We start from the raw sequence: 25,736 nt of genomic DNA on the forward strand, positions 1-25,736 counted from the left end.
TTTGTTATTCAGCATTATTGTGGCAATAGCTGACTATTACACTGATCCTTGAAGGATTTTTGGGTTCCTGAGAACCTCTGGCCACTTTCCAGTTCTTGCTGTTAAGATGTGAGTGAGACATGAGCTACACATCTGCCTTTCCTCAGGGAGTCCCAGGCCTCCTTTGTCACCCCCTTGGTGGCCCTGGATGCCAGCAGGTGCCTGCTGCGTGCTACAGAACAAAGGAAGAACACAGAACCACACATCATGGTGGGGAAAATTGGTCTGTTTGTTTTAATTAAACTGACTGAAGAAGCCAAGACATGGACAGAAAGAGACTAAGAACAAGACTGGAAATTGTTTAGAAAAGAAATGAAAACCAGTTGCGGAGATGTCAGTGCCGGAGGAGCGCTGGGAGGCGGCGGTGCCTTCACGTCAGCTCCAGGACCACTGTCAGGGCGAGCACCAGGGAGAGCCGGACGCCAGCAGGGCCAGATGCAGAGCCTGTGTGGGTGGCGGGGACAGCGTGAGGGCTGGCAACAGCCATGCGTGCTTCGTGGTGGGCATGCTGGGTGAGCGGCCTGGGAGCAGCACCCTTCGCACTGGGGTGACTTGGGTTCAAACCCCAGCTCTGCCACCTGCTGCCAACTGTTAGTGACAGTGTCCCCAGCCGGGTGTGGCTTCATGGAGGCCGTCATGATCACCCAGTGGGAACCAGGGGCAGGGGCGCCCGCTGTGAACCGTGGAACTGGCTCTGTGTATAGGGCGGCAGGGAGCAGCATCCCTTGGGGGTGGTGATCAGTTGGGGGTCAGCTCAGGAAGACATCAAGGTCCCCAGTGGGGGCATCTGCGTGTGTTCCCAGCTGTCCAGTGGAGTGGGCCAATGGAGTGGTCCAGACACGGAGAACCCCATGGTCAGAGCTGGACACGCCCTCTGGGGGCCAAGGCTGCTGGCTGCACGGAGCGAAGATGCTCTGAGTGGTAGGAGGGATGCACTTGGCTCCTGAAATCTCAGCCAGCTGCTTCGGGGTGCTGGGGCACCTTTGATTGCCTCAGTGTTCCCCTCTGACCATCCTGGACCCTCGCGCTGCCTGATTGGATGGCAGCGACCTACCTGCCTGAGAGTGGGGAAGGGGTGAGGCCTTGCAGAGGTGGGGGTGGGCAAGGGCCTCCTGGGGCCTTGAAACCCTCTTACTCTCAAGCAAGTAGTCCTGAGGGTGGAGACATACCGTTGGAGTCCTCCGTTCCTCTTGGAATATTTGGGTTTTCTGCAGGAAAGAAAAAGAACAGAGTGATGTAAGGCAGGATTCCAGGCAGCCTCTACCGGGCTCCTAGGTGAGGCCTCGAGCACTTGCGCAGTGCAGCTGCTCAGCTCCCCAAAGGTGGAGCTATCAGCCCACCCTTGTGCAGATGGAGAAACTGAGGGGGTGCCGGGAGTCGCACCCGCTAAGGTGTTAAGAGCTACCTGCTAAGTGGCAGAGCTGGGATTTGAACCCAAGTCTTTCTGACTCCAAAGTCATTATAGGTTTAACCACAGAACCACACTGCATCTCTGTGGGATGAATTCAGGTGACCCGGGCTCTTGCTGCTCCCCACCTGGGACCCGACCCCTGGGTCACTGCCGGTCCCCCTCTGAGTGCGGCATACCAAACACGATGAGCCGGGTGTGCGTGTCGGTGGAGCCCAGCGGGTTCTGGGCCGTGCAGCGGTACATGGAGCCGTTGAGCTCGGCGGGGACCCGCTCCAGCACCAGCTCCTTCCCGTCGAACTCGCTGCTGCCGTCCAGGAGGCGGCTCCCCACCCGTGTCCACGTGAACATGGGCTCTGGGAAGACCTCGTTCTGCCGGCCAGAGGAGGGAGAGAGGGGTGACAGGGGTCACTTTGCCAGGGCAGGAGGGTGTCTGGGGCAGGGCGGCTGGGGCAGGCCGAACGTTACATTGGGTGGGTTGGGACTGGCTGCCCGGACCCCAGGAGGACAGGGACTTTAGGCCTGGAAAGACCATGAAAAGCTCCCCATGGTGGTGCACGCCTGTTATTCAATACCTTGGGAGGCTGAGGCAGGAAGGAGGATCATAAGGTCCAGCCCAACCCAGGTAACTTAGCGATTTGTCTCAAAATTAAATAAATAAAAATAAAAAGAGGGCCGAGGACGTGGCTCAGTGTGAAGGTCTTGGGTTCAATCCTCAGGACTGGTTGTTGGAAGGAGAACATGAAGGCAGTGAGCTGTGCTTGCTCAGGGTCTGGGTGGCGAGAAAAACACACACGTGCCTCCTGACCCTATCTTGTGGCGGCCAAATCCTGCCATTGCTCAGGGCGGGAGACTGAGGGCCACCAGCGGCAGCTGGAGGGCAAGGCAAGGGGACGGGGTTTGTTCCCAGGGATGCTGGTGACCCACGGTTGTCCCTATGGTCTGCTGACCCTCCTGGGTGCTCAGAGAGAGGCTGACCTGAAATCCATGGACCAGGATCCTCACCGTGTCCCCGACCCGGGCTCTGCTGGGAGTCATCACGATTTTGGGTCCTTTGGGGGCAACTGTCGGGAGAGGAAGGTGGGGTCAGAGACGGGTGTGCAGGTGGTGGGGCTGGCCAGCGAGGAAGGGGAGGGATACGGAAGAGGAAGTTCCAGTCTGACAGTCGGCTTCCTAAAGATGGCCTGCTTCTCAGCAGGGAGCTCTGCTTCTTCTCTTTCATTCCTTCATCCACGCCTGCGTTCATTCACACATTTCCCAGACCCAGCAGTGTCGGACTCTGGCTGGGACCTGGGGGTTCGCTGTATGGTCTTTGCCTTTGTGGGGTTCATAAGTCAGTGGGGGAAGAAAGACAGGCAACAGGCAGGGACAAGCCGGTGTGACAAGATCAGAGAAGCAGCGGACGGTGGAATCAGGAAGCAAACTTGCCCAAGGAGGTGGCAGCACCTAAGACTTGACCCCACCAGCACTAACCCTCCGTGCAGCCGGTTCTGCCATCATTGTCTCCTTGTCCAAGCGACTTAACCGAGGCCCAGAGAGTCACAAAATGATTTGCCAAGGGCCAGGAAGAATCAGGACTAAAATTCAGGTCTCCTGACTCCTGATACCAGGTTCATCTTCCCAGTAGGATGAAATGCATCACATTATGGGCTGGCCTTCGTCCTTATGTCCTCGCGGTGCCCAGGGCCATTGCTCTGCTGTGAGAAGGAACCTGCAGATTCCAGGGACAGAAGGGCCTCTGGCATCCCTGGGTCTGGCCCTCATGTTTGATTGGGAAAGAGGCCCTAGGTAGTCAAGAGGATTGTCCAAGATCACATGCAGTCGATTACTCATGTCTCCTGACGTTCATCCCCTACATTCATTCATCCATCCATTCCTTCATTCATTCACTTATTCAGCAGTAACTACTGAGCCAGCCAATCATCATGCATCAATATTTAGAACTGGGCTGGGGACACAGTGGTTGCAGACCAAGTGCTGCCCACCCAGAGCTTATACTTTAGAGAGCAGACATTCAACCAGCAACCAATGTGTGACCAAGATACGAGCAGAGTGCCAGCCCTGAGTAGAGTTTCGAGTGGCGGGAGTTAGTGGGCCGTGTCCTCAGCTGCAGAGGTCAGAGTGTCTTTTCCAGGAGATGGCATGAACGTGGACAAGGGAAGCTGCTGCGGAACATTCCAGGCTGGGAAACAACAGAGGCATGGCACCACGCGGAGAGTGATGAGGCAGGGAGGTGATGGAGCAGGGGACGGATCCTTAGGGCCCCAGGGCTGGGTCTCGGTGGGTTGTCACGCTTTGTGCTACTCCACCAAGACCCTCCAGGGTGGCAACGGGAAGACAGCTTTGTCCCGGCCCCAGGGCCGGCCTGGGATGACCCAGCTGCCCGTGGGCTCTCTGAGCCTCTCCCTGTGTCAGGCCTCAGCAGAAGCCAGAGCAGAAAGATGCGGTGGTGGCACTCTCAGTGGCACTGCCGATTTCACTGTCTGAGAATGAGACCAAAGCACTATTAACTAACCATGAGGAAGACATCTGAAGTGCCACGTGGGCTGGGCCGGGGGAAGAGTGGCCTGCAGGGAGGAGGAGGAAGGGTGAGGGGAAGGGTGGCTTCTGCTGCAGTGCTGGCCTGGGAGTCCTGAGTTCAGTCTGGACTTCCCGCCTTTGGGGAAGCTGCTCCACCTTGCTTCCTTAGGCAGACGCCCCATCCCTGAACCACATCCAAGCCCCTCGGGGCTAACATTTGTCTACTAAGCACCAGGCCCTTAATTCAGTGCCTTCTGCATTATTTCATCTCACCTTCCAGCCTTTTCAGATTGTCCCTGTAAGGAGACGAAGACGTAGGGAGGTCAGGCCACTTGTGCGCTGTCTTTATTCACTCTCAAGCTCTCCACTGGCCTTCAGCAGCCTGGCCCTGGGTTGTTTTGTCTGAGGAAGTGGGGCTGGGCTGGCAGTTTGGCTGTAGCCAGCAGAGGGCGCTGAAGGGTTCCCCACTAAGATAGGGCCCCTTTCCCTTCTGGGTCAGAGGCCCCAAGACCTTGTTTTCTGAAGGCCCCGCTCAGCCCCTCTGACCAGCTGGTTCCCAACAGGAGAGGCAAGGGACATTTCCCAGATGCCAAACATGCGCTAGCCCCGTAGGACTCACCATCGCGGTGCTCATGAGATAGGCTGCCAGGAAACCCACTGCACAGGCAGACAGTGGCGTGCCCGCAATCACAGCATGAGCAGTGGTGAAAGTGTGGCCTTGAGCTCAGATGCTGCAGGGAGAGGATAGGAGCCTGGGTCGGGAGAGGCAGAACTCATGGCTTCTCCCACCGGGCAGCCAGACAGCCTCCCCGATTCCCTGAGCGGCTGGTCCTGGTGGCTCCTTGCAGAGCTGACCCTGAGGGGCACAGAGGAGGCTGTTCGGCCCTCAGCTCTCCAGGCTCTCGCTCGGCAGCTGCCAGCACATGAGTGCATTTGCAGCACAAGATACCGACCCTCGCTCACCGCTGCTGGGAGACGCTGCTTCTGGAGGCCAGGCCGGCTGCTGTCCCCTTCTACTCCCACCGCCACGAAGCTCACGAGCCGCTCCTGGCAGCCAAACCTGGCACCACTGCCCACAAACCGAGAGCACTGGTGTCCAGCCTCTCTGCGCTCAATCCGCTCAGAACTGTGCACATCCAGAACGATGAGGCGACCAGAGACCCAGGAGTGAGGGCCAGCCCTGTCCTCTCGGGGTTCAGGTCTTGGATGAGTCAGTTCAACCTGTCTTCTCTCCTGGGTGGGAACAGGAGCCTACCACCCTGCCTAGGAGATGGTTTGAAAATAGGAATTGGGAGGAGACATGAGACCACACTGTGAGCTGTAAAAAGTGGGGCCTGAGCTGGGCGTGGTGGCACACACCTGTAATCCTAGCACTCGGGAGGCTGAGGCAGGAGGATTGTCATGAGTTCAAAGCCAGCCTGGGCTACATAGTGAGTTCAAGGCCAGCATGGGCTATATAGCAAGGCCCTGTCTCAAAAACCAAAATGAAACAAAAAGTGGGGCCTATTTCCTCAGGGGAATGCAAAAGAGCCTGATTATATAAGCTTCCCTCATCACCTCCCACATCCTGGTATCTGTAAGAATAGCACTGTGAAATCTCAAGGAAAAGCTCCTCTAGGTTTCCCCCAGGGATTCTGGGTTTTGTTCATGACAGGCACACATCCATCCATCCTCCATCCATCCATCTATCCATCATTTCACCATAGCATCCATCCATCATTCTATTATATCATCCATCATCCATCCTCCAGCCAGCCATCATTTCATGATATCATCCGTCCATCATTCTACCATTCATACATCATATCATCCATCCATCATTCTGTCATTCATCCATCATATCATCCATCCACCCATCCATCCATCCATCCATCCACTCATCCATTCATCTACACACCTACCCACAAAATTAAAAGTCTGCTCACCCGCCCATTCATTCATCTACTTTACTGATCCAGTTCTTTACTGTACACTTAATTTGTGTTGGTCACTATGCAGGGCTATGTTGGGGACATGATGATGAATAGTAATGGTAGCTTATATTTATTGAATACTAATTCTATTTGTTGCAAGGCAGCTCAAAGATCCTGCCCACAGGCAACTTAAATTCTGGCAGGTGATCCAGACATTAGGGAGATGCAAACTATATTATACAGAAAACAACGTGAGGTGGCGGGTGGAAGGGGTCAGGAGAAGAGGTAGTTTTAGGTAGAATATTCAAAGATGGACCTTTTGAGTGGAAGAGTTCAGCAGAGACTTGAATGGAGGAACTGAATGTCCAGGGTAGGATTATTCAGGCAGAAAGGAAAGCCATTGCAAAGACTTCAGAGGTGGGCTGAGCTGGACCTATCCAGGCAAGAGTAAGGAAGACCTGGGGCTGGGGTTGATGGACTAGTAGGGAGATTGATAGCTGGGACTGGGTCAGATGAGATGAAGTCAGGCAAACCGAGTTTCCCTCTTTCTTCACATGTTTTTAAAGTGTGATACAGTTCATGGGGAAATGCACTCCTTCCAAGTGATAAACTTTAATCAATGTGAGCATGTGTAACCACCACCCAACCAAATTCTAGAACATTCTCCTCACTCCAGAGGTGACTTATCTCTCCTCCCAGTCAATTCCACTCTCCAGAGGTGAGCGCTGCTCCATTTCCACCCACAGAGATTTGTTCTCTTCTTCTAGAGTTCCTTATCAATGGATGTATGCTGTACAGACTCTTTGCTATCTGACCTTATTAGAAGCTCAACATAATCCAGAAGTCCATTTGTTTGAAATGGTGAAAAGTATTTCATTTTATAAATATGCTGCCCTTTTGTTTATCTGTTTTCCTAACCAGAGACACTTGCGTTCTTTTCAGTTTTAGTTTTTGTTGTTGTCATGAATGAATCCGCTCTCTGTACACATCCCAGTCTTTGTGGACATATTTTTCATTTCTCTTGGATAAATACTTAGGAGTGGGGTTGGTGGTCATGGTGTTTCTGTCTTTGAACAAAAATGCTCAACAGTAACACTATTTTATACTCCCATTGGCAATGCTGGAGGATGCTAATTGTTCCATATCCTTGTCAACATTTAATGTTGTCAGTTTTCAAAATTTTACCCAGTAGGGCTGGGAGTGTGGCGGAGCAGGTGTATGTATGAGGTCCTGGGTTCCATTCCCAGCATCGTAGTTTTTTGTTTTTTGTTTTTTTTTTTTCTTTTTTTGAGACAGGGTCTTGCTATGCAGTTCAGGCTGGCCTTGAGCTCACTTTGTAGCCCAGGCTGGCCTCGAACTCACAACGATCCTCCCGCCTCAGCCTCCTGAGCGCTGGGATTACAGGCATGCCCCACCACGCCCGGCTTGTAATTTTTTTTTAAATAAAAACTATTTGGCCAGTTAATAGTTGTGAAATGTTATCTCACTGAAGTTTCAATAGTCATTACTTTCCAATGCATAATGTGAACACTTTTTAGTATGTCTACTGGCCATTTGCAATTCTTTATTTAAAAAATAGATGTCTCTCATTACAGATATACAGTGTTCTTTATATAGCCTGGGTACATGCTTTGTCAGATATATGTATTGAGAGTATTAGCTCTCATTCTGTAGTCTGCCTTTTCATTTTCTTAACAAAAAGATGGCTTATTAGGAGCAGATTTGAATTTTGATTCAGTCCAATTGGCCAATTTTCAATTTTTCATTTAGTGGGTTTTGTTTTTTTTTTTTTGTGATCGCTCTAAGAAATCCTTGCTACCCTCAAGGTCAAAAAGATGTTTTTCTACATTTTGTTCTGGAAGCTTTACGATGCTGGCTTTTACACTTAAGTCTATCATTCATTTCAAATTAGCTTGCGTGTGTGCAAGGTAGGGGTCCAGGTCCAATTTTCTCTGTGCGTGTTCGGTTGTTCAGGACCATTTGTTAAAGAGACTCTTCTTTGCTCACTGAATAGCCCTGGGGTCTTTGTCAAAAATCAATTGACTCTATACTTGTGGGTCTATTTCTAGGCTCTGTTCTGCTCTATCAATCTGTTTGTCTACATTGGTGGGTGTGGGGCTGGAGTGCATGTGAGTCATGATCTGATTTATATTTAAGCAGATCGGTCGGGGTGGACGATGGAACAAAGCACGGGTGGACGCAGGAAGCCAGTTTGGAGGGCACTGCAACAAGCCGGGCCTGAGGTCTTGGTGCCTGCATGGGTTGCCCTGGGGGTTGGCAGGGGTAGAGGTCACTGCAGGGAGACAAGCACCAACTCTCGGGGGCTTGAATTCAAAGTCCCCACCAGATGCTTGGATTCTGTTCCCCCAGGTCATCACATCCGTCCCTCACCTCACCCACGGTGCAGGTGCCCTGACTGTTCAAGGTGTGGGCACTCGCACGTCTCCGCCAGTCACACTCACTGGCTCACCCAGGTGGGCTGCAGCACACAGTGGTGAGAAGGGGGCACCAGGCCAACAGCCCTGGCTCCTGACCTACTGATACTCACACTAAGCCTGTGTCCCTTTCACCTACAAGATGGAAACATTGGTGGCATCTCTCAGCAGCCAGCCAGGATCACTGTTCTGTTTTGAGGAGAGCTGGCTAGGAGGGCACCTGGCTCCCAGCCTATGCTTAAACATCTGTGCAGTGCTCATTATTCCCCCCATTCTACAGGTCAGAAAACTGAGGCTCAGAGACAACAGGGCCTGGATTTCATTAACGGATGGCAGGAGAGACATCCTGCTGGAAGCCAGTGTTTCTGCAGGGAGGCAGGAGTGCCTCTCATGGGCAAAGCAGCTATGGAAGGCTGGAGGCTGCTCTGCTGGGAGGAGGGTGGAGGTAATTGGTGTGCAAGGTGGGAGGGCTGAATGAGGGCCCATAGGATGCTTGTGATGCCTCTGGAACAACACAAGCACGAGTATCCCGAGACAGGTGGCTGCCCGGAGGAGGCGTAAGGTACATTAAAGGCAGATCCCACCTGCCGTGGAGTCTTCACCATTCACCTTGGGCAACTTCCCTGACCTCCCTGGACCTCGGTTTCCTTACCGTGATATTGGATAACAACACAGCCTGCCTGACTGCATTGTTGTGAGCATCTATTCAGTTAGTATAAGAAAAGCAACAGTTTGCTATGTAGTAGGCATTCAATAAATTTTACCCCTTATTGCTTTCTGTGTGGGCAGGTGGCTTGTGACAAAGGGCCATTTTAAAGGGTCTTCAGGCAACTGGCCCCACATCCAGCCAAGGACACCTGGTCCAGGGCTGGGGAATTTGGTGGTTGGCAATGGGGAGGCAGCAGTGGAGAGGCACCAACAGACCAGGCTTGAGATCTTAGCTCTGCTATGTAAAAGTCAGTGACTCAGAGCTAGGAGCTCAACCACTCAAACCTCAGTTTTGTTCATCTGTAAAATGGGACTGCTTGGCAAACATTTACCTGTAAAAATTGAAGGAGATGATCCCTGCACATGCTTCTGACACAGGGTAGGTACCATATGTACATAAATGCTTTCCTGCAGCCTTTGGTGTCAATGAAGTGGTGGGGTTTTTGGTGAGCTGGCATGAAACAGGGAAGCTTCTGGACCCCCTGAGGCAGCTGGTCCCAAATCTTTTGGCTACTGCTTTCTGACCTTGGTCATAAGGGACCTGGGCTGAGGATCTAGATCCCTGACCTCTGCAGGAGATGCAGAGGACAACCCAGGCCTCCTGGGCCCAGGGAAGGGCTGCCATGCACTGCTGATCATGGTTCAAAAGGACACGGGCAGTAGGGACAGTGCAGGTCGCTGTGCCCATCCCCCACCGCCTTTTCCCACCCAGTCAATACAAACAAGTGTATTTCTGACAGAGAAAATTCCACACACGCCCTGCCCTGCTCTGAGCCAGCCGTGCAGAAAGGAGAAGTGCAGGGGACAGGGTCATTCCCAGGGGCCAGCCTTGGGGCTGTCCCAGGTTGGTGCTCCAGGGGAAGGGAAAGCAAGTTGCAGACGCAGATTGGGCTTTGGGGCCACGCTGGCCCTGGGCACCCCATTTCCTGGTTGCATCCACCTCCTGCATGCTCACAGGTGACAAGGTTGTCATTGTGCTTTAAATACAAGGTAGAGTGATGGCCTCGCATGTCCCCAGCCTGGCGAAGCTTCCAGGAACCTCAGTATTCCTGACCCTGATCTGGCCAGCCTGCAGCCTTAACTAGCACGGATCTTGAGTCCACCACCGGTCTCTTTTTCAATCAATAAAACCTCTTGTCACTTCCCGTGTTCCTGACTATCATGAAGAAACCTCTGACCTAGACTATGACCTTCTTTCCTTGACCCATCGACTTCCTCTGACTTCTTACATTCCTACCTCTATCTTCCCAGCAGACTGGGCTCTGACGTTCCAGCCCCCATTGGGCCAACTCCTCTGGGCTTCAGAAACCTTCAACGTTCCCTGATCCAACCACAAACCTCCTTAAGAGCCCCCACTCTATCCTCCGGTCTGACCTCACTCCTACCATCCTCCCCTGCTCCCTGGCTTCCAGTGGCCTGCTGACCCTATTCCAGGTCTCCCCGGTGCCCACCTCTGCCCCCAGCCAAGTCTTACCCAGCGTGACCTCTGCCTGCATGGGCATCGACAGCGCAGGGTGCTTCACCTCGCAGCTGAAGAGGGCTTCGTTGTCGATCTGTGGGTTAAGGGTCCAGGTGAGCAGAGCACGCACCTCCACAGTACCATCGCTGCCGGGGGTGCGGCTGTGGCGCAGGAAGTAGATGGGCTCTGCGCTGTGGACCCAGCGGGGGAACTCGCGGCTCACAACTGTCTCTGGTATGCTCTCTGTCGTGGGCTGGAGGGGGAAGCTGGGATCCGGCGTCAGGCTGCGGGAGGGGCGCTCTGTGTAGGGACGCCCAGCCCGGTTCTCTGCGTCCAGGAGGGACAGTGACTTCTGCATCTTGGTGTCATCCAGATCACGGTGCAGGAGGCTGCGAAAGGGCCTGCTGTCCTGGAGGGGACCAGAGCTCGCAGCCGGTGGCTCTGATAGAGGCACTGCATCGATTGGTTCCCCGTCACGTTTGAAATAAACCTGGAATTGCGAGAAGGATGAGGGGAAAGATTCTGTGTGAATGACCTTGGCCTCCCAATGGGCTCTAGATGAGCTGCCTGAGGATGCCAGCTCTTCCCAACCCTTCTTCTCCTGGTGGCCATCTGGGCTGGGCCCACAGCCCACTCCTTTCACGCCCAGCTCCCTAGACCTGGGAGCCAGCGTGGCACAATGGGAATGTGCCCAGGCCCTGGCTTCGGAGGCTCAGCCCAGATCCAGATTTCCCAGCTGGGGAGGTTTTCTGAGCCTTGGTTCCCGCACTTGTAAACAGGAATAAAAACAACTGCATCCTGGGGCTGCTGGATGCGTGAAGGAAAGCACAGGAGGAAATGGGTGTGCTGGCCACAGGGCTCTGGGAGGTGAAACGCGTCCACCTTGGGGGCCTGTCAATGAGAGGGAGGCGGATAGGGCCTCAGGACTGAGCAAGAGGTTGGAAGAGGAAAAAGAAAAAAAGGAAAAGGATCTGCGTGTGCGTAGGCAGAAAACAGGTGTGTGTGTGTGTGTGGGAGGGAGCTAGGTGCGGGCATGAGGCATCTTCTCCCTTTCTCTGTTAATGGGGAATTCAAGTTTTGAGAGGCGGCATTTAATTTAATTTGTTGTCTTTTTATTTTGGTACATGCGCCCAGAGACCTGCAGGGATTGGGTGTATTTTTTTAATAAATCGGATAAATAAATCGATAGGAGACAGGGAGAAAGGAGGACAGGAAGCAGCTCTCAGGGACGAGACGTGGTGGCTGGGTGGGAGACGCAGGGGTGGGGCGGGAGAGGAGGGGGTGGCTGAAATGTGGGCTGCGGAAAACCTGTCAGAGTTTATAACTCCAAAGCAGAATCTCTTATGCACATAATAGCCTGCTCTGGGTGGTTTTTTTTTTTTTTTTCCCCCTTTCTTTGCTTTTTTTTTTTTTTTTTGAAAAGTGCTTCAAAAGCAGGTTTGTCATTTATATCAAAGAATTTCTTTCAAGTTCTGACGTCCCAGATGAACGTAAGATGGCTGGAATGTGGGGAGAGGAGGACCTTTCATATGATATACATGGAAAGGGAGAGAGAAAATGAGGCCCCTGCATATTTTATTGCCACATCTTAAATGGCAGCCAGGTAATCTGCGAGAAGCCTTTCTTCATGCCTTCTGGGAAAAGTGTTTTTCTTTTGGGGGGGAAAAGATCAGCTTTCCTGATTTTACGGTGATTGGACCTCTTTGTGGGCTTCCAAAGAGGAAAATTTAGGGCCAAGTCTTGCTTTCAGAATTTGGTGGCTTTGAAGTTACCTTGTTTCATCTGTTTCTTGGAGACGACAGCTGCCCGCTGCCCGCTGCCCCCTGCCCCCTGCCCCCAACTCCCTGCACTATTCTGGGCCTTTACACAGCATCACTCACTGACCTGGGCAGCCGGGCTGATCCAGAGCACCTCTGTGACACAGGGAGGTGTGGGATGAGGGGAACTCTTCGCCTCAAATTCTGTGTATTCGTCATTCTCGTTCCTGCCCTTGCTAAAGCCTGGTAACAGATGAAGCTCGTAGGGTTGAGAGCCAGGGGATTATCCAGTACTGGGGCTGAAAGGCCCCTTGGGAGTAGGTACATCAGAGGTTCTCAGTGTGGGTTCCACGGAACCCTAAGTGTTCCAAGAGGTGATTTAGGGTCCACGTAGATGACTTTTAAATGTTGTCGGCATGGGGGCTAAAAGGATCCTATTACTTCTAAAACAGCTGTAAAACTTTATTATTGTCCTGATATAAACTGAGAAGCAGAGGTGTGCGGAGCAGACCGCCTGCTCAGGACAGTTCCATGGGAAGGGTAGGGCTGGGGGGAGAACGTGGCTCCCTGCGTGCCTAGGCAGGGCTCTCGCACCCTCCCCAGCCTGTTCTCGGGGCCACCAAAATGCCCGGTGAACTGGGCCCACACATCCCAAAGAAGCCAGGGTGGGTCCATTGGCAAAGAGGAACTCTCCCCTCCCCCACCCCCTGCCTTCCTTCTGCCCCCGCTTCCTCTGCCCCCTCTTTGTCTTCTTTCTCGCTTCCGCCCTTTCTCTCTGCCTGCTTTCGTTTGGGTCCACTCCCACCCTAGTCACTGGGGTGGAGTGTGCTGGATCCCGGGCCCCTTTGAAGACCATTCCAGCTGAGCAGCCTTGCGGTTCTGTGCCCGGGAGAAGTGGGACTCTCTCGTAGGGAGCATGGGAGCAAGCGAGGCAGCAGATACTGTGTGGGTCAGGTGAGTGAGCCTCAGACGCATGCTAGTGGGTACAGAGGTGGCAGCTACCACTGGACAAGCCAGGCCACAGGGTGACTGGCAGATGAAGAGGCCTGGGCGGTCCCAGTACTCACCACGGGCTCTGGCTTCCCTCCAGACACGATGCAGACCAGGGTGAAGTTCTGGGCTTGGTAGCGGCTGAAGGGGGAGGGCGTGTCCGCGGCCACCACTTCGATGGAGGTGGGAGGAGCTGCCCAAGTAAAGCACAGGAGACAGAGGCTGAGCTGGAAGACGGGCCAGAGCTCACCAGTGGGCGGGTTCTGTGGTAGATGCCAAGGTGGGGATGTCAGCGTGTTGCACAGCTCCGCAGGTGCCACTAGCATTGGGCACAGAGAGCATGAGGTCCCTTGCTGGGAGTACAGACCAGAGCTCTGCCCTCCTGGGCGTCCCAGCACAGTAGGAAAGAGACACAGTATTCAGGAGGCCACACAAATGAACATGTAAGTGCACCAGACACCAGGAGGTATCACAGTGTGCAGAGGGGACCCTGTCTGAGCCGGGACTTATGGAAAGCCACTGCGGGAGAAGCCACCTTGTGCTGTGAGTGCAGAGTGCCCAGTGGATGGGAAAACAGCACAGCAGGTGGAGGAGCAGCGCGTGCCAAGGCCTGGTGGCAGGCTGGTGGTGGAGGGGTGTTGGGCAGGCCATGGGGCATGTGGTGCCCAAGGGTGTGGGCAGATGGAGAGGGCACTGGCAGAGCGTGTGACGGGGTGAGGGCGCTCAGTGTGGGCTGGAGCCACTTCCAACCTCGCAGTCAGTTGTGACATTTTCAGGAATTTTGTGAACCAGCTGTTAAACTGTTGCCACCTTAAAACAGGTCACAGTGGGTGTCTTTATACCATGAAAATCAACAACTTCTACCAATCAGGACTTTTCTTTTCTTTTTTTTTTTTTTTTTTTTCTTTCCTCTGCTCCAAACCCCGGAGAGCTGGTTGACCAGCTCACCACTGGCTATGAGTTTTTCTTCTTTTTCCTGAGAGCAGTGGGGAGCCATTGAAAGTTTCAAGCAACAGCAGAGACTTGATACGACTCGCATTTTGAGGGGACCGAAAACACACTGTGAATTTAGACTGGAGGGGATGGCGGCTGGGACTCCGACGCGGGTGGAAGCAGATGATTTTGAGGGAGGTTTGGAGCTGGGAGCTCCCCTTCCTTTTTATTTTGAATGTGGCCCATCGCAGTTGGCGCCCCTCCCACCGGCTCACAGCCTTTCCCTCCTCATCTGCCCCCACGGGCTGGCCTGCCAAAGCCTGGGCACCCAGGTGCCACATGCTGAGCCCCGGCATACTGGGGTCCACATTCCAGCTGGGTCCTTATCACTGCATGTCCTTGGGTACCTTGCGAGATCTGTGAACCTCAGTTCTCCCATTTGGGAGGTGGGGACAGCACCAGGCTGATAAGCTGCAGGTGGAACTCACACTAACGAATAGAAGAGGATCCTGCGTGTGCTAGGAACTGGCTATTCTGATGAGCTTGACCACAATTTCCTCGATCTCCTCTTTATCAGCAGGATAGGAGCCAGAGTTCTTAGAACTTTGCTCGGGAAATGTGGTCAGTTCCGGGTTCCTGGCCTCAGCCACGTGCAAGGAAAAGAGAAAATGAAATCACGTGCGCCTTGCCTTCCTGCAGGGGCTTTTCTTCCCAGTTAGGTTTGATTAAATTCAGCAAACATTTCCTGACACCTACTAGGTGCTGGGCACGGTGCCAGGTGCTTGCTGTTAGTGCCCAGCGATGAACGGACACGGCCGTGACAAGTTCACAGTCTGATGGGGGCAACAGACGCAGTGGCCTATTTTAGGGCTTAGTGACACAATGCCAGGTATGAGCCATTCATCATTCATTCATTCATTCGTTCGTTCATTCATTCATTCATTCATTCATTCATTCATTCATCCTGGCAGCCACCACACGCTGTCGGCAGGAAAAGCAAACAAACAGGAAGCTGTAGGAGAACAATAGATGGAGAATTGTAATTAAGCATAAGAGCTCACGAAACAGATGGTAAGTGGGCCGGGAATCCTGAGAAGGGAAAAACACACATGAACACTTTTATTACTCAGAAGTTGCAGATTCTGCAATCTAACTTTTCTAGAACTCGATTGCAAACTAAGATCTCACAGCAAGAGCCCACAGTGGCTACCACCTGAACCTGGAGCTGCACTAAACTTCTGAGATGCGTTAATTTTTTTTCAGCCACAACCTTGGGCATGAGGTGGGTTTATTAATTCCCATTTTCAGATGGGGAAACTGAACAGCAGGAGTCACCTGCCTGGGTCCACAGAGCCGGCATGAGGCAGAGCAAGACGGAACCAGGCAGTCTGGCCCCAGAATCCAGATTCCGACTCAGCTGTGCCAGCTCGACCTCTGAAGGAAAGAGGAGCTGGTCTCTATGGTGCTTTCCAGCCTAAATGCACAGTTGGGCCACTGAGAACATGTGCTGAGCTGGCATCTCAACATGCACGGATGCCCGGTAACCCTGATCCCTTGGGAACAGCTCCCTGGATGGCTCTGATTGTTTTGGTGGCCACAAAGGTTAGGGACCAAGCACATCAGCCATAAAGCTGTGGCATGTTGGTAGGCTTTAGCCCACCCTCCATGAATCCTGGAGGCTCCCACTAAGTAGATGACACTTTGAAAATCATTCATTTTCTCACCTTCAATGAGCAGAGACCAGACCCCTACACCTCCCAGAGAATGGCTTTGAGGAGTTAATGAGAGGATGCTTACAAGGTGGCTGCAGTGTAGATTAGCAGCTTTAACTACTATCATTTGTATCACTTTATTTCTGTAGTGCTAAGGATAGAGTCCAAGGCCTTCCAAACGCTAACAAAGGGCTCCACCCCCAAACCACACCACTGGCCCTGTGTCACTGGTAAGGAGGGACGTTCTGAGACATAACTTTTAAAACAGAGCATAGGATATGCCATTCATATTTTTATGTCAATTACATATTCACGGGGCTGGGGATTTAGCTCACTGGCAAAGCGCCTGCCTGGCAAGCACAGGGTCGTGAGTTCGGTTCCCGGTACCAGAGAAAAACCAAAAAAAAACCAAACAAACAACAAAAAAAAAACATATTCACATATTTTAGAAATCTGGGTTTAGTTTCACATTTAAAATTTTACTTTTGTCCATGTGTTTACTAGAAAACTTACAGTGTCATATGTGGTTTTCAGTCTATTTTTACTGGGCAGCTTTAGCATAGACTTCCCATTTCACAGGCAAGCAAACTGAGTTTGAAGAGTAGGACAGATCAACCCAGTCATACCATGTGTCCATGGCACAACCTTACCTGGGATCCGGGCTTCCAGGTCCTGGCCAGGGTTCTCTGCACAGCACCGTGTGTCATTCCCCCAGACACATGCAGACATATCCCTGCTCTGAAGATCTGCACCCGACTCACGCATGCCACCCACACACACCCTGATTGGGAGCTGTGTTCCTGTCCCTCGTTATATTTCCGAGCAGGTGTTAGCACTATGTACAGTTAATCAGGCTCGTAAGACAATAACGGATTTCAGTTGTACGGATGATGACACAGCGGAGCTGCTAATATCAGTGCAGACAGTGCCACACTCTCCCCACCAATATCCTCCCAGGTATGGTGTCCTGGGAAAATGTCACTCTGCATCTCGCCTCCTGTCACTCAGCGGAGGGCTCTGGTGTAGAAATCAGAAAACCGTCTACACCGGGAGTCCCTGGCTGACTCTGGATGCTCCAGCTCATGCATGATATCATCACCTCCCCTTCATCCCTCTCTCTCCTCCCTTGACTAAGTATAGCTCTTTCCCACACAACCCTCCACTTCCTGGGCTCCTGGACTAGTACCTCCTCTCACTCTAGTAGTTCCCGTCAGGTCCCCACCTCCGCTCCCGCCACACCTCCACCCCCAGCTCCAACTCCACCTCCACCCTCATCCCTTTCTGCATCTCCTCTCCATCCCACTTCCACGCGCATTGCCATGCCTTCTCCATCTCTTCCTCACCCACCCTCCTCCACCCCACCGTTACCGTTTATGCTGGGATTATGGGTGTGAGTGCTACACCCGCCCTGGGGCGGGCAATTTGCGTACAATATAAGGGAGGGAAGGAGGCTGCTTGCTTCTGCTCCTCCCTGTGTGCTCTTGCTTTTGCTGCCTTGTGCCAGCCCACCCTGCCTTGGAGCCAACTGATGATAGATTGAAACCTCCACAGACTGGGAGCTAAATAAACCTTTCTTTAGTTTTGTGTGTTGGGTACTTTGTCTCAGCAATGAGAGATAAGTAACCAAGACACCTGTCTTCATCTCCACCCCATCCTCACCTCCATCCCCCACTCTGTCCTCATTTCTGTCCATGTCCCACTCCCAACTCCAGGACATCCCACTCCCACCTCCACCCCCTCCACTCCTGTCACACCGTGTCACCCTTACCTCCTCTCCATTTCTGTCCCTGCCCCAATTCTGTCCTCATCCCCCTCTACCCCTTCCTCACCCCGACCCTATCCCTACTTTCATCCCCGCCCTCTTCCCCGTTACAATCTCTGACCAAGCTCAACACAAATAATCCCACGTGCAAGGACAGGCTCTGGGAGGAGCAGGGTGATAGGAAGCCACTGACAGCGCTCCGCTGCATTCAGAGGAGCGCCGGGTGACAGAAGATGGCGGAGGATCTTCAGTAAAGACCCCAGCTCACTAAACCTTCCTGCTCATCTACTAGCAGTAGCAGACACAGTGTGCAAAGTGCCAGCATTCGTGTCTCCCCCTGTGGCCAGAAGTGCCTGTGCAACAGTGGCCTCTGGAGCAGGGAGTAACCACTCCCCCGGCGCCCATGGGCACCTTCCTTCTGAAACACCCACAGATGCAGCACCAAGGCACACGTTGCTCTGGGAAGGGAAAACGGTAATTATCATCGTCATCACCAGCATAGCAGTAAGATGTAGCCCTAGGCAGGGCTTCTGAATTCACTAACCACTCTGGACACTTATCCCGTCACTCCTCACCAGCCCTGGGCAGCAGGGGGCTACCCCTTTCCCGTAAGCATGTCGCCATGGTCCAGCCAAAGCCACCACCATGCCACTCCTCCCAAGTCAAGCCAGGGGACATTCCAGTTTAGTGCTCACTCTGCCTTCAGTGGAGACGCTCCAAGTCCCTGCCCAGTGCCAGGCAAGGGAAGTTGGCTTCCCATCTAACACAGCCGGTGGCACAGTATAGCTCACTCCGTGGGCTGAGTTCTATGACCACCCCGGGATGCAAGGATTGGGTATTTTAGACCCGGCAACTAACATCGACACAGGGCGGTAAGGCTTGCGTGCCCGGTGGTATGAAGTTAACCCTGAAATAAGGCCTGTCTTTGTCTTGTAAGCACAAGTTTGTTTTGGTCATCATAACTGACTGTGGAGATCATGTGGCTGCTCTTCCTTGCACAGTGACTCATCCTGTGGCCTTTGCAATTTGGGAACACAAACCTGACCTAGTAGAGACCCCGGCATTGTGGAACGGGGAGATCGGCCCAGTGTCTGTGTCCAACTGTGCCTTCCAGAGTTCAAGTCTCCTTCCCACCAAGATGTCCAGCCCAGAACCTCCAGCTCTCCGGCTGAGGCTTGGCTACCAATGTCCTATGGGACAGCAGGCCGATCAGCTGATGGGCCTCAATCTTCTCATCTATCAAATGGGCTCAATAACACGTATCTTGCCAACCTTTCAGCATCCAGGGATTTAGAGAGGAGAAGCAAAGGGGACAGAGAGACTCACACGAGGACAACACGGGCCTGAACAGGCAGAAGAGGCTGCTCATCTCACCTCTCTGCTGGCCGTCGCCCCACCCTGGCTGAGAGGAATGCAGAGCTGAATTTTGGTTCCTCCTGGGAAGAACGGGTGATGTCTCCCGCTCCTTGGGTAGCACACTATGAAGGTGCTGAGTGTGCCCCTGCACGGAGCGTCATTTATCACGGGGAGGTAATCAATTAGATTTCGGGGAGTGTGGGGGAAGGGAGAGACAAGTTCAAAATTATATTATTTGCAAGAAATCCATTCTTCCTTCTCAGCATGCCTGTTCTATCGACTGCCTTTTTTCTCCCTCGGCTCCTAGTCATTACGCCGTATTTCAAAAAAAAAGAGCAAAGTGCCCTCTTGATATAAAAGTGTCCATGAAAATAAATGTCCCTTCACATTCCTGATTTTAATTCTTCCTTTCTTTCCTTCTGCCTCCCTTCTTCTTTGCTTGCTCGCTTTCTTGCTAGCCTCCTTCCCACATCCCCCCACTCCATCGGTCTCTTTCCCTTGCTCCTTTAAGATGCTGCTCAAGCACATGCCTCCTCCAGGAAGTCCTCTCTACTTCCGCCCTGCTCAGCTGCCCGTGGTTCCTTCCCAGCTGCGCCCTTCCTCTGTGCCCTGCACAGACCAGACCCTCCATTGCTTCATTTTATCCATCCTTTGGGGCCGGCCTCAGGGGTCACCTCTTCTAGGCAGCCTTCCTGGATGCTGCCAGGTGAGGGCCTTTCTTCCCCTGGGTGTCTGGGGCATCCTGCCCTTACTGCATCCACACATTCACAGCTGCTTGTCTTTCTGTCCCAACCCTTGTCTGTCCCTCACTGGACTGTATGCTCCCTGGGGCTGCAGCGTGTCTGCCTTCAACTGAACCTCAGAACTCATGCTGGCTGCCTCGAGGTAGCTCAGTGTCCATCCCTGTTTATTTTCTTCCTTTCTCCAATGAAAGGCATTCCACAGGCCCCAAAATGCTGTGGGTCCTGCCCCCGCCCCCCCATCTCCAGTCTCCTCATGACCATACCCACCCTCACCAGCACCCTGCAGACACACTGTGATTTCTTTTGTTCTTTTGATTTCTGGTCCATGAACCACCCCTCAAGCTCACTCTAACCCCAGTACCTTTGCATGTGCTGGTTCCTCTGCATAAAATCCTTTACTGTTGGTTTTGAACAGCTGTGTCCTGCTCATCTTTCCAGGCTCAGCTCACACGTCTCCTCCCACACTAAGCTAAGCTTCCCTTCTGTTCTCGGTCACAGCACATCCCGTTTTCTTCACAGGATGCGTCACAGTGTGTGACCCTTTCACGTGGGTGTGCATACTTGTCTCTTTCTCCGACACCCTCTCCTAGGATAGAAGCACCATGAAAGGAAGACACTGTTCTTGTTCTTGTTACCTCCCCATACTCAGATTTGCTTAAAAGTATTTGTCCAATGAACAAGGTCTTCACCCAGTGTGGAAGGGAAAGGCCAATAGCTCCCCAGCCCCTCTGTCCCAGCAGCAGCCTGGAGAAAAGGCTCCCACCAGGGCGAGGGGTCTTTAGCAAAAAAAGAAAGGTCAGGGCCGTGCAACTGTCCAGTTTGCGAGAAAATTACATATTGAACTGAATAGTAGCAGCAGCTAAGGGACAACAAACAAACAAATAAACAACAACCAAAAAAACAAAAACAAAAGACCCAACAGAAGTCCCCACCGGGAGTCACCATTGGTGACAGGGGGGATGAACGCAGTGTCTATTCTTACAGGGATAAGGTGTAAGGATACCCTGCTGAGCTGAGCTCTCCCATGTGATTTGGGGTGTAGCACACCCCTGCTGGGGCAGTGATGAGGATGGGGAACTCTTGGTCCTGACCTGGGAGCTCCCCACCCCGAGATGCAGCCACTGGAGCTGTCTAGTGGCCTCATACCCACGGGCGCCTGCAGCTCCCCTCCCCTGCTCTCCCTTCTCCTGCCAGCTTCTGTGTTTGGCAGCCTAGAAGATAAAATTAACAGTTCTAAATTGGCCTCTGGCTGAGTGCTTTGGGGGAGCAGGGGGATGGAGGGAAAGCAGACCCCACTCGGGCTATTGCTCATGGGAAAGCCTAGCCCGTTTGTGTTGGACCTGGATTTGTATGTATTGCTGCTTTTTACACTATTCCCTTAATGGGGTGGTTCTCAAAGTGTGTTCCCCGGACCAGAAGCACAAGGCTCACCCAAGACTCTTGAGCCCCATCCCAGACCCAGGCATCCAGCTTTTGAGACACACTCCAGGCGATTCCACACAAGTTCAAGTGTGAAAACCACTGCCTTGAGCTATGTAAGCTTCAGCTGGCTCATCTCTAAATTAGGAGTAGTAAGAACCACGCCACGGTGCTGTTATGGCGACGAGGGCTTGGGCCATGGTAGGTACTCAGTGAGCAGTAGAGATTATTAGTGACCAGGAAGGAACGGATCAAAGGAATCTGGACGATGTCAGGCCGTGTCAGTAGACAGGGCACAGGTAAACTCTGTGGAGCTTTCCTGGCCCTGTGCGCTGATTGGCTCAGAGGACCACAGAATTCCCAAAGCCCCGCCCTCCACAGCTAGATGCAATTTTCCACTCACACTTTGATTGGCTGCTTGTCAATAGTCCCAACTTTCCGATTGGCCGCCTGAGCTGCCAGTCCCACGTGGGCCCCCTTCACCCTCCAGGGTTCTGCCAGCTGGAGCAGCCCACGAGAGGCCACTGCCCAAGCCTCAGTCCTTCCCGCCGTTGGAATTTATGTGGCAACACCCACAAATAGGTGTCGTTTCTGCAGAGATGAAATCTATGGGGTGTGACATGGATTCGTTTTAAACAGCAGCAAGGCTGGCCAATTTGGGGGATGTTTTCAATGTACCCCAGAGGTATATATTACACACATGGGTAGTTTTTCCAGGTGCTAAATTTGTAGCTTTATGAAGAAGCGTCTGGAGGCCCAAGGAAGCTTGGGAGGCCCCGGCAAGTGGCAGGAGTGTTGGAGACCGGGCCAGGACCCGCAGCAAGGGCAGCACTCAGCTGGGGCTCTTCCTCCCCTGCTGAGCAGTGGAGATTGGGGCTGGGGGGCCCTCCACCCCCACCAAGGAATACCCCTGTCCCCTCCCACAGAACCGTGTCCCTCCATGCACAGGCCGGAATGGCCTCGGGCTTGGAACAGGGCTTACCCTGGCCTTAGGCGCCCAGAGCTTGGGGACCTTAGAAGCAGTGTGACCTGGAGACAGTTGCTTAGCTACCTGGGCTCTGCCCAGAGAACAGGGGCGACAAGGGCACCTGTCACCTGTGGGTCATTTTGAGGGAACGAGTACAGAGGGTCCGTGGCTTCTGATGAGTGACATGGTGTGAAAGCTATCCACACTCAGTCTAAACGGTACTTGGCTGAATTTTAGATTTGGGTCTCTGCCCGGGTACTGACACTCGGGTGTTATTGTCTCTCAGTGCCGGGCAGTGGCAGCTGCCCCCAGTTAGCCCCTAATCTCAGGACGGCCTCCATGCACTGCACTTGGCACTTGGTGAGCGCACAGTAAATTCTACTTATTCCTGCTCTTTTAGCTCATGATTGCGTCTGGGGCAAGGGAATCAACTGGAAGTCAAAAGGCCAAGGCTTCTCCTGAGGCTCTGGCCCTGATTTCCATGTGTCTCCCCTCCCCGTCCTCAGTTTCCCCATTTAAACGGTGCAGCAGACAATGTCTAAGGGTCCATATGTGCTCTGGCATCAGATAACAATCATGAGCCCCTACTGGATCCCTGGAGCTGGGCCACCCCTGCCACCCCATCGTCCCGGATTGGACCAAGGCTGCGGCCACTCCTGCCCATCCCCCAGCTCTGCAGGAGATTTCCCAGGGGGCACCACGGCCACCACCTTTCCTGTCCCAGTAGCATTGGAGGACTGATGTCCTGAGTCAGAGGGCGAGTCAATCATTCCTTCTACTTGCTGGTCCTTCTGGAAAGGAGCTGAGGAGAAAGAAGTCTGGAGGGAAGGGATTGTGCATTTTTTTCCCCCTGCGCGGTTTGCAATGAGAAAGTTCAACTCATCCTCCCAGGAACACTCGTGCACCACCTCCCAGGTTCCACGAGGAACATCAGTGTCTCCCTGCTTTCCTGCACAGCCGTTGGATTCTGTCTTTTCCGAGCCGGATAAGGCAGTGAAGCTTTATCCTCAAAGGGACCCAAATGCCGGGCGGGCAAGGGACTTGTGGCTGAGGGTCTCAGAAATCAGCTCCTGCTCCTCTCTCCCGTCCTTGCCTCAGCCCCTGTGCTGGGCCCTTGGCTGACCATCCCATCTCCGACTTCAACACAGCACTGATCCCCGGAACTGGCCTTTCTCACCTCTGTTCCCAGCCGAGGCTGCTGCAGGGAGCTCAGCGGCCCTGGCTGTGGACTCCCACATCTCACGATGACATCACTGGGTTCTCCTTCCACATGGACTGTGGGCAGACCAGGCCCCCTGCTCTCTCAGGATCGGGCCCTGCAGTGGACCTTATAGGAGCTAGGGGCCAGGCGGCCCACAATCCCATCCCAGCTGTGTCACGTGGTATCTGGGTGAGCTTGGCAAGTCGCTTATCCTCGATGGGCCTCAGTTTCCTCATCTGTGTGATGGGATCATCACAGTACTGACTAGACAGGGTTCATGTGAGCTTTCTGTAAAGTATGGACCTTGGCCTGGCCTCAACCACTGAATAAATGTTAGCCATTCAGCCAGTCATTGCTGTCCCTGTCACCTCTTACTACTCCCCTGTCCCAGGCCTTGGGCTCCCACCTTGCCATGTTCCTTGCATGGCCACAGGGCTCCTGCTGCAGCACCTCTGGGCCCTGTGTCCATTCCCATGCCCAGAGAGTAGCACCAGGCCTCCTCCTCCAGGAAGCCTTCCAGAGCCTGTCCAGGAGACTCGCCCTCCATGCCTCTCAGCCTGTGCCCTGCTCCTTCCCATCCTCCCTGCTGTTCTGCTGCTGGACTTCTGGGCACCTGTGCCCTTCCCACTTCCCCCATTGTCCTGGACTCCTTGGGGACTGTACCCTCACTCCCCAGATCAAGCTTTGTCTGGACTCAGAGAGAGGGTCTTGAATCTCCACTCGGTCACTCACTACTGTGTGACCTTGAGCAAGCTGCATCATCTCTGTGTGCCTCGGTTTCCTCTTCTGTGAAATGGGAATAACAGTCCTGCTCACCTTGCCAGCTGCCGTGAGGACAGAGCAAGGGAACGTCCATGGGGAGCTTGTTCTCCTGCGAAGGCCTGGCTCGTGATCAGCACTCGGGGGCATCAGCTTTTGTTTCTGAGATTATTGTGATTGTTGCTCCCTGGTGGAGCGAGGGAGCCCGGTCTCCTCCTGTACAGCTGGGGAAACTGAGTCAGGGATCCACTCAAAGTTGGCAGCAGAGTCAGGACTGCTGAGGCCTAGCTGAGCTGATGTGCAGTGAGATCTTGGTCCCAGTTTCCCCCTCTGCAGGAGGTGGTGGGGCTGCCTCAGGCAGTGTCCCCCAGGTGGCTTGTGCCCCCCACCCCATGGCCCTGCCCAGCTCTCGGGGCTGTGCTTCAGCTCCGTGAACACCTGTAACCCATCTCCTGTCCCTCCTTAAATCACGGCCCGAGGAGCTGCTCTCCCGCAGCCACATATCACGCATAATTAAGGAGGCTTCCTGGGAGGGGAAGTTTACCTTCTTCGGAGTCACTAAATCCCCGCTTCCAGTGGCGGAGAGGATAAAGCACCTGGCTGACCTAACGCCTGTCAGCGTTTAACTGTGTACTGCAGGCCTGCCTGGCGGTGGGGAAGCTGCGGCCCGTGTTGGTCTGCAATAGGAGGGGAGCCCTGGGCAAGGGTCTTGGGGCGCTGCAGCCACCTGTCCTGGCAGTTGCAGGGAGCACAGGAGGGTCTCCCACCTGGCTCTGGAGGGCACTGTGGGTCATTTCCTGCGAGGCCGCAGTGAGGCCCTGGAGCTAGGTAGGCTAGGTTTGTGGACTGATACTTCCTGCTGTGTGACCTTTGGCAAGTTATTTAATCTCTCTGCGCCTCCTCAATTTCCTCCCTGCCTCCCTCTCCCTCCCTCTTCTCTTCCTTCCTTTCTTCCTTCCTTCCTTCCTTCCATCCTTCTTTCCTTCCTCCTTTCTTCCTTCCTACTAAGGGTTAAACCCAGGGCCTCATGCATGCTAGACAAGCACTCTGTCACTGAGCTATGTCCCTGGCCCTTTCTAATTTTTATCTTGAAACAAACTCTCAGTAAGTTCTCCTGGCTGGCCTTGAACTTGCCATCCTGCCTCAGCTTCCTGAGTAGCTGGGATTACCATGCTTGCCTCCTTAGTTATTAAAATGGGAATCATAGAAATACCCTCCTCCTAAGGGTTGGGAGGATTAAATAAATTAATACATTTAAAGTGCTTGGAACAATGTGTGGTACCCGCAACAGCAAAACTCCCTCCTGTTGTCCTGTGTCATAAGGTGTCTCTGGTGCGGCCACCTGGACGGGGACCGGACTTTCAACCCCTCCACAGGAGCAGGAACAAGGCAGGAGCTCTTAAATACAGCTGAATCAAAGGCCTGGGGCATGTGGGAAATGAAAGGGCAAATCTTCTGTCTGCTTTCCTGCTAGACCTTGAGTTCCCCAGAGAGGAGGGAAGTGACCTCATCCCTGCGGCCTCAGGGGCAAGAGGCACGAAAATTCACGACACTGGAGGGTAACAGTCCAGGGTGATAGCTATTCAGCTGCCCAAGCTACACCCCCGTAGGGACCTTGAAAAGCTTGGCCTCCATCCCCAGCTGGGGGCTTCCGG

General features: G+C 53.4%; 1 protein-coding gene across 1 annotated transcript in view; it reads right to left on the minus strand.

The window, feature by feature from the left end:
- Nucleotides 1-249: 249 nt before the first annotated feature.
- Nucleotides 250-25,736, minus strand: part of Igsf21 (immunoglobin superfamily, member 21) — a gene marked incomplete at its 5' end in the record, with an annotated part of 221,340 nt that continues 195,853 nt past the window's right edge. The window contains 6 exon segments of the mRNA XM_005409806.2: nt 250-483; nt 1,209-1,247; nt 1,627-1,819; nt 2,426-2,511; nt 10,498-10,972; nt 13,307-13,422. Coding sequence (XP_005409863.2) covers nt 410-483; nt 1,209-1,247; nt 1,627-1,819; nt 2,426-2,511; nt 10,498-10,972; nt 13,307-13,422 — 983 coding nt within the window.

Source organism: Chinchilla lanigera, unplaced genomic scaffold (genome assembly GCF_000276665.1).
Source record: "Chinchilla lanigera isolate Chin_1 unplaced genomic scaffold, ChiLan1.0 scaffold00126, whole genome shotgun sequence".
Lineage (NCBI taxonomy): Eukaryota > Metazoa > Chordata > Mammalia > Rodentia > Chinchillidae > Chinchilla > Chinchilla lanigera.